This window comes from Eucyclogobius newberryi, unplaced genomic scaffold (genome assembly GCF_026437365.1).
Source record: "Eucyclogobius newberryi isolate DKJ021-1_F unplaced genomic scaffold, fEucNew1.0.hap1 SCAF_6, whole genome shotgun sequence".
In the NCBI taxonomy this organism is placed as follows: Eukaryota; Metazoa; Chordata; class Actinopteri; order Gobiiformes; family Gobiidae; genus Eucyclogobius; species Eucyclogobius newberryi.
Genome location: NW_027316278.1, coordinates 16,369,332 through 16,377,325, shown reverse-complemented (window position 1 = coordinate 16,377,325; position 7,994 = coordinate 16,369,332). Strand labels below are relative to the sequence as shown.

The 7,994-nt window shown below is 38.7% G+C and overlaps 3 protein-coding genes across 4 annotated transcripts; 1 reads left to right on the top strand and 2 right to left on the bottom strand.

Moving 5' to 3' along the window:
* Positions 1-657: 657 nt before the first annotated feature.
* Positions 658-2,931, bottom strand: gatd3l (glutamine amidotransferase class 1 domain containing 3, like). Its single transcript, XM_072433865.1, is given in 9 exon segments — positions 658-803; positions 1,311-1,391; positions 1,394-1,493; positions 1,658-1,671; positions 2,248-2,267; positions 2,346-2,406; positions 2,409-2,461; positions 2,546-2,691; positions 2,756-2,931. Coding segments are annotated over 9 exon segments (741 nt in total). The 5' UTR covers positions 2,876-2,931.
* A 391-nt stretch (positions 2,932-3,322) lies between these two features.
* tmem127 (transmembrane protein 127) lies at positions 3,323-5,744 on the bottom strand. The gene is made up of 3 exons (XM_072432910.1): positions 4,976-5,744; positions 4,708-4,872; positions 3,323-4,630 (listed from the first exon to the last, which is right to left on the bottom strand). Exons 1-3 carry the CDS (start codon positions 5,211-5,213, stop codon positions 4,320-4,322), a joined length of 714 nt encoding a protein of 237 aa, XP_072289011.1. The 5' UTR covers positions 5,214-5,744; the 3' UTR covers positions 3,323-4,319.
* Positions 5,745-5,946: 202 nt separating this feature from the next.
* Positions 5,947-7,879, top strand: ciao1 (cytosolic iron-sulfur assembly component 1). Of its 2 annotated transcripts, none has more exons than XM_072433651.1 (8): positions 5,947-6,126; positions 6,219-6,361; positions 6,637-6,785; positions 6,848-6,959; positions 7,037-7,125; positions 7,193-7,394; positions 7,480-7,549; positions 7,622-7,879. In XM_072433651.1, the coding sequence occupies exons 2-8, from the start codon at positions 6,223-6,225 to the stop codon at positions 7,851-7,853; spliced, it is 993 nt and encodes a 330-aa protein (XP_072289752.1). In that variant the 5' UTR covers positions 5,947-6,126; positions 6,219-6,222; the 3' UTR covers positions 7,854-7,879. The 2 variants fall into 2 exon arrangements, with proteins under 2 accessions (XP_072289752.1, XP_072289751.1); XM_072433650.1 differs by having other exon boundaries at positions 5,948-6,138.
* The last annotated feature ends 115 nt before the right edge of the window (positions 7,880-7,994 follow it).

Below are 7,994 nucleotides of genomic sequence, written 5' to 3'. Positions count from 1 at the left end.
CCTTATGTTTATAGCAACAGTTAATACAGCTTACCACCACATTAAAAGAACATTTTGTACAAAGTGTACATGTTTGTGCAGATATATTCTGTATGACTAATAAGATATTGACTCCTTTGTTTTGTAATGCAACTGTTTACAAGACACATTTCTGATGTGAAAGCAACACTGTGAACCAGTCTTTCTCTGACTTGGGATTTTGAATGTGGTTTGCATCTTATGAATTTTGCACCCAACTACTGAACAGCCTGTAATTTAAACTGGCAAAACTAAAGCAAATGTTATATGTTCTCTATGTCCTCTTTGATCAAGAGGTAACATTTGTACCTATTTTGAAAAAAATAAAATAAAATAAAGAAATATCCCCAAAGAAATGCCAGAGGAACCTGCATTTTTTGCAAGCTTATGTACAAAATTAATGTTTTTTATATTTTTTTATATTTGGTTGTTATTGGCATTTTTATATGTTTGAAAAAAATGTTTATGCTGGATGTACACACTATAGAGTTTATTAAAAAAAAATGAATCAGATGAAATCTTGCAATCTTTATTTCTGTGCCACAAAATGACTATGAATAAGACAAAACTTGTCTCATTGTTTTTTCATCCATTAAAACTCCCTCATTTGAATTCAGTCAACATTCAATAACTTTGAATCTAAAGATGCAGAACACTCCTCTTAATCCTCACGTGCTTGACCATGTTTCCAATCCCATCAAATATATAGTGAAAGTGATTTTCAGTCTCCCAAATAAAAGCTGGAGTACTAACCACTTTGTTTTTCTCATCCACATTGGCCTCGTGAAATACAATGAGTTATGGTCAAAAAGGTGAAAGAAAAAATATAAAACTGAGTTAAAATCTTTCAAATTGACACTTATGAAAGTTGAACCATGTTCTAACGATGTTTCCTCATCATTAGTTTCCTCAAAGTTGTATTTAGATTGATTCAGCACAAATGAGTAATGCTACATTTTACTGCATTTGTGGCTTGAGCAATTCCTGTTTTCACCAACCCCCTATTCCCACCTACTGCTCTGTATTTACTTGCAATTATTAAAAATAATCAGACTCCAGGTCATACATGTAGGATTTTATAGCTATTTCTCAAGAGTAAAAACACATAAGAATCTGCTGCTTGTCGAAATGCCACAATGATGAAACAGTATTTTCAGCCTGTTTCTGTTAATAAGCCGTTTTATATCAATATTGTAGTTTACAGTCAACATAATGTAAAATCATGATCATGCATGTTATAGTTTAATAATAAGCCTACTTAAAAAAACACAACATGTCTCCTTTACGTCAGGACAGGGCTCGCAGACACTGGCACGCGCCCATGTTCTTCACAGCTTGCACCATGAAGTTGGTATTGGGCCAGTGTCCCCAGTGTTCTCATCCTTCTCATAGGCCAAGGTCACCTCAATACCAGGCAGCACTCTGCAGGCCAGCAGGGGAGCCATACGTGCCAATCTGGAATTAACAACTAATAGCTAATATGTACTTTTTAACATCTGGCACTTTTTTTTATTCTGCAGGAACTTCGTCGGGCAGCTTTTGCGGCTGTCCAGCATTCAATTTGTCAGTTAAAGCTAGTCCTCAATGCTGACAAAGTTAATGATATGTAATGTTCTAAAAAGGGGGCATCAGTCTGTACCAGTAATGTCCACTCTTGAAAGAATTTTTTTTAGAAGTGGTTCATGAATACAAATAACTTGATGTCTTGACAGATGACTCCCTCACTTTTAACCCCACATAGATAAACTTGTGAAGAAATGAAAACTAAAGGTAAAATAAAGTCCCTTGTTATTGTTACTTTGTCTGTATTATATTATGGTGATCTTTTTTATATGAATGCTTTCTCTTCCTATCTTCAAATGGTGGACACAGTACTTTTGAAGTTTTAATTACTCGACTAATTACATTAACTTTACTCTTACTTGAGTATTATTTGGCTACACTACTCACCTCCGCTGCTTTGTACAAAATGACTGTTCCCTAACATGACCGGTCATATCTGGAGTAAGTGAAGGAGCCAAGGTTCTGCCACGCTGCAGCAGATTATCACAGATTTGACTGAACTCTATGCCCTTTCTGTATCCTTTTTGTCATTCTTGTCATTTTTGTCTTCTGGAAAATATACCTTTAAAAGAGACATGCTTTTAGGACAGGATTTCTTAAAAAACACTCTCCAAAGTTCCATTATTTCTAAATATACAAGTGAAATAAAATAATTAATTAACTTACCATCCTTTGTGAAAGAGGATCTATTTGAAAGTTAATGTGGTCTGATTAATGAAATTATGCTGGTTTCCGCTTCTGTCTGTAATAAAAATGTTCCTCACAGGTTCTTGGTGACCCCATGGCCTCCAGGAAAAATCACAGCATCAAAGCATTTTGCATCTGCATTTCCATAATTCCCTCGCCATGAGAGAAGCGGGCAGACTACATCATCGTGTTGCTTTGTGAAAGACAAATTTAAAAAAAAAACTCAAGGAGGACCAACATGTCATACCTTTGTCGGTGAATTAGACACCGATCTTACCGATTCTCCCCAGAGGATTGTTGTTTATTATTATTGAGGTTATTCACACTGTTACATGAACTGTCAACAATAATGTTCTTCTCTTCAGCTTACTAAACTCCTTCATGGACATCAGTGCCATCCCACTAGCCACATCCAGAGAAAACCTGCAACAAAATACCACATGGATGCATTTGCATAGTTATAATATACTGCCCATTATACACTTACCAGTGCCACATTGGTATTTCCCCAGTTGCCATAATCCTCATGAACAAAACAAGCAGGCTGACGTGAAAGACCCATGAGGATTTGTTTAGAGAGGAAGGTGCGGACTGTAGTTGCCAGCATAGTTTTAGTCAAGTTTATGAGTTAAAAGGTGAAACCTTTTAGAAGGTTATATTGATCCCAGTCATTTATATACGGCTGAGACTTAACCAGATGACACTGCAACTTAAGCCTAATTTTCTGGACTATAGATCTCCACTACCTTTAATTCCTTGTATGTTCTTGTGATTCAAGCATTTGGTTTGTCACTTTTCCTCTTGGCAAGCTCCAGGCATAAAAAATTAACTGGTCTTAAAAAGAGCATGAATTATTTTGATAAAGGTACAGTACACGACAGGGAGTGTGAACTTTAAAGTCTGATTAAGTGGTAAGGCTCTTACACAGTAATACCGTGTTTGATCTACAACATTGATAATGAACCTAGAAATACAGACGGATATGTCAAAGTCAATATTGTGTACTGTATGTACTGTAAAAAGTAAAAGGATAGTTTCTTTAGCGAGTACAATATGGAGCAAAATGTATTTATTATGACCACTTTTATGTATAAACAATATTTACATACTTATGGTGAAAGTATTGCAACCGTTTGAAAACCAAAATCAAGAAGACATCAGTAAAGCAAAACATAGCCAAGTGCGTTACCACCATCAACCACTATTTTAAACCTTGGAACCTAAAGAGTTTTTCCAACTCATGGGTTTACGTCTTCTCGTAAATCCATTTATCGGTACCAAGCAGGTATAAAATAAGTACACAAAATCATGCAAAAATAAAAAATCTGAAAAGTCACACACAGGAATCACAGATTTCAATAGGTGGACTTTCAACTTATTGTAAAACAAATATGCTGCTCTATTTGTCTGTGGCTATATCAATACACAACGTATCCAATGATATCACAAGACCTGTTTTCTCAACTGGTGCAGGTTAACAAATGTGAATGAATAAGACTAAACAGTGCCAAATGTTCACAAAGAAAGAAAATGAGGAGGGAAAGGTAGAAACAATTATACAAAATAAATAATGGTTATTTTAACCATACCCAGACAAAAAAAATTAAAAGTCTGAAGCTTAGACATTTTGAATGTTTGATCAGTACGGAAAACTATACATATTGCAAGCATAACAAAAAAGAACAACGGTGCTCAAAAGTCAAGTCCAAACAAAAGAGAACTGCTAAGCTAGTCAAACTGGCATTTGCATTTATTTCACTGTCTTGGCTCTCAAACTTTGTCTTACCGTCATCTTACTTTAGTATTTCTTTTTTTACATGTAAAGACCCCTTTCTAAAAGCCATTTACATGCAAATGACAAATAAATCCATGGTCATCCACCATCAGTGACAGTTTCATGCATCCAAGCATCGGTCACAGAGTTTATGCCTCCACTGAACACAGTTCACTGTAAATAGTACTGCAGAGGTATTGCAATATTGAGTGGATTTGTTCATCAAGCCAATAGCCGTGCTTATATACGAGCATGTTTAAGAATCAATGAGTCAATGTTAAGGCGTGTAAGCAGGTGGTGGCTGAAACTGATTAGTGATGTCATAATCAGCAGGAAGAGTTTCACTGCTGTCCTCCATCTCGGAGAGAAGCTCCAGGGCCTGCTCCTCCTCTTCAGTTGGGTAGTGGCGCAGAAGATTTGCAGCTGTCGCAAGAATCGAAGCCCCTCCAGCCCCAGCCACCAGATAAAAGCTAATGGCAAATGTCACATATATGAGGGAGCCATGGTACTTTTTATGTTGCTGCTGTAGGGACAGGATGAGCTCTGAAGCCCAATAGCAGAAGCCTATGACTGTGGCACACTGTAGAACTAGAGACAGAAAATAAACATTAAACTTCGATGCTATGGTATTAACATGTGAATGATACATATTAGAAAAAGTTTACCAGTCAGAATATGTGCAAATGCATATCTGCGTGTAATTTTGAGAGCTGGATGTTTGGGTCCAAACACATCCAGGAGAAAAGCTGTCAGACTGCAAAGGATTCCAAGAAAACAAAAGGCAGCGATCACTCTCAGCAGTAAGATGGTCTGTGGGTTCACACAGTAATCTGGAAGTAAGAAAGAAGTTGGAGACATTTAAAACTTTAGCCATTTGAAATTTTAGAAATGTTTTATTACATTGTCAGTGAAATAAGGCACAGTTAGGCTCACCATCCAAAAGCTTAGGGTCAATGTAACCCAGCACATCCGCGACCCCAAGCTCCTGCCTGGGACAAGTTCCTCCGTGAACCCGGAGCCACGCGGGCTCAGCCAGGGCCGTGCACAGCGCCGTGATGGACAGAGCCCCGGGCAGAGCCGATACCAGGCTCCGCTCCGGCTGTTTGGGCAGAGAGGAGCCCCCTCTCCTCCTACGGACCCCAGGCACTGTAGATCCCGGAGGGGCGTACATCTCACCCACTAAACGTGCGGAGTAAATCCACCCTTGGTTCTATACCCCGTAGTAAATACTATATATACAGTAATGCACTAAATGTTCCGGTAGTTAAGGTCAATCCGTGAATTGGGTACAACAATAAAACATAATCCCGAAGCCAGGACACTTGTGGCTAACACTAATGACAACAAGTGCGTTGTACTGTTAAACAATTTAAAGATTCAGACTACTGAAATGAACGACTACAAAACATAAACAGCTGGGAAACAGACAATGAACAGATGGCTTTCAGGCCTATTAGCTTAGCTGTTAGCCCGTAACCTCGACCAGATGACGGCAACAAAAATACAGCTATCCTTTCATCAACAGTGGAAAGACACAGGCAGAAATATAAACTAATAAAACGACTGTCCCTGCGCCATAGTTGACAAATGTCCACCGACAAGAAACAAAATTAAGTCTAAAACAAAACAAAAGACAGATTACACTGGCCTCCTCCGTAATGTTGACTTCCGTGTTCACCTCATTCTTCTTCGAGTTCGTCACACACAAAAGCATAACACACTGCCATCTAGCGGAGATTTCTTATCTTACTCTTCTTTTCTCTTAAGTTCTTGTTTATGCAACTAATTATAATTGTCTTTTATTTAATATAGACTAATCGTATATGTTGTTCGTATGCTTCATGTTTGTTTTTGTTTTTTTATTTTGGGGTCAATGAGTTGAACAATAAATTGTCCCACAATGCTTCTCTTCTCTGGAAAGATGGCGGCATCTCTGTGTCTGTAACGCGGATGTTTTACAAGCGCTTTCTATTTAACTTCCATTTGCTTTGGTCTGAAAGTATTTGGACTAAACTAAAGATTTGTCATTTTGTCTTTTAAGGCAGCCAATAGCATTTTGCTCAAAATAGTGACATCCAGTTTGCGTCTCGCTACAGGTAAACAAACTGTGATTATTTTGATGGCACTAAGACATCGAGAGATTATTACATGGTAATAAAAGCTGTCTTTTGTTTAGAACCATGAAGGAGGGCTTGTCTTTGGTCCAGAGGCTGAGCGCACACCCAGACTCTCGGTGTTGGTTTGTGAGCTGGAGCCCAAACGGGACACTGTTGGCCTCGTGCGGAGGGGACAAGACCATCCGGATATGGGGCCAAGAAGGTACCCAGAAGTTATAACTCACTGTCTTTTTAACTGTTTGACTCACAACACCCAAGCCTTCTCTTTTCTGCTGTGGGCCCTATACATTGTTAATTAAACAATTACTAGATAATATATTTTTTTGGTCAGTGTCAAATATATTTTTAAAACACCAAAGGGCTGTACAGGTGGTAAAACGTATTAGTGACTAGACTGAATGATTAAAGGCCTACAGCCCAACAACAGACACTGCAGGAGTTGTTTGTATAGTCTGCATAATGCATGTTTCATTCCAGGTGATACTTGGATATGTAAGAATGTACTTGAAGATGGACACCAGCGCACTGTGAGGAAAGTGGCCTGGTCACCATGTGGAAATTATTTGGCCTCTGCCAGCTTTGATGCCACCACGTGTATATGGAAAAAGAAGAATGATGGTTTTGAGGTATTACTTTGTATTATACTGGTTGTTGTGCATGTTGACTCACACTTATTGACCCGCCTTAGAGTTTGACTGTCCTGGAAGGTCATGAGAACGAGGTCAAATGTGTTGCATGGGCCCCATCAGGGAATCTGCTTGCCACATGCAGCAGAGACAAGAGTGTCTGGGTTTGGGAAGGTTTGTGCACTCAATATAAATCATATTTTTTTTTAATAGCTACGTGTTGTTCATTTGTTTCTGTTTCTTTTTTTCAGTTGATGAAGATGATGAGTATGAATGTGTGACTGTTGTCAACTCTCATACACAAGATGTGAAACATGTTGTGTGGCATCCTACACAGGAAGTAGGTTTGGTAAATTAATGCTTTGTTTCCGATTCAAGTTTGTCACAATTTTCCCCCACATGCACAGCTTTTAGCATCCGCAAGCTACGACAACAACATTTGTATTTATAAAGAGGATGATGACGACTGGGAGTGCCGTGTCACTTTAGAAGGACACACGTCCACAGTCTGGAGTCTGACCTTTGATGCTACTGGAAAGAGACTGGCCTCCTGCAGCGATGATCGCACGGTGAAGATCTGGAAAGACTGTTCACCAGAGGATGGACAGGGTCAGCACTCCAGAAATTGCTATGATCTGGATTTTAGTACATTTTCTATAATTTTTCTGTTTTAATAGCTTATTTATATTACCAGGAGACTTGTCGTGGAAGTGTGTCTGCACTTTGTCTGGGTATCATGGGCGAACAGTCTATGATATTTCCTGGTAAGTTATTTTTAAATAGTTCCTATGATTCTTGAATGATATTGAGATTAAATGGTACAAGTTCATGTTTAGGTGTCGCCTGACCGGAGCCCTGGTAACAGCATGTGGTGACGATGCAGTGAGAATATTTAAAGAGGATGAAACGGCAGACCCAGAGCAGCCAGTGTTCTCATTGGTTGCTCAAGTGGCCAGAGCACACGACCAAGACGTGAACTGCGTCACCTGGAACCCAAAGGAGGCCGGGCTGCTCGCCTCGTGCAGTGACAATGGAGAGATTGCCATTTGGAAGTTTCAAGAGAACTGAATTTTCAGTTCAGTCAGAATGTTGTTTTTTATTATAACTCAATAGAGATATTCCAACTGCCACATTGTAAAGTAATAATTGCCAATGTTTAATATCAAAACTGTGGTAAGAAAGGTTTGATTAACAAATGTCTAACTATTT

Coding starts and splice junctions, on each gene's coding strand:
- tmem127 (XM_072432910.1), bottom strand. CDS start 5,213: ATGTACGCCCCTCCGGGATCTACAGTGCCTGGGGTCCGTAGGAGGAGA. Junction 4,873..4,975: donor TGACCCTAAGCTTTTGGATG/GTGAGCCTAACT, acceptor TCTTACTTCCAG/ATTACTGTGTGAACCCACAG. Junction 4,631..4,707: donor ATTTGCACATATTCTGACTG/GTAAACTTTTTC, acceptor TTCTGTCTCTAG/TTCTACAGTGTGCCACAGTC.
- ciao1 (XM_072433651.1), top strand. CDS start 6,223: ATGAAGGAGGGCTTGTCTTTGGTCCAGAGGCTGAGCGCACACCCAGAC. Junction 6,786..6,847: donor AGAAGAATGATGGTTTTGAG/GTATTACTTTGT, acceptor GACCCGCCTTAG/AGTTTGACTGTCCTGGAAGG. Junction 6,960..7,036: donor GAGTGTCTGGGTTTGGGAAG/GTTTGTGCACTC, acceptor TCTTTTTTTCAG/TTGATGAAGATGATGAGTAT.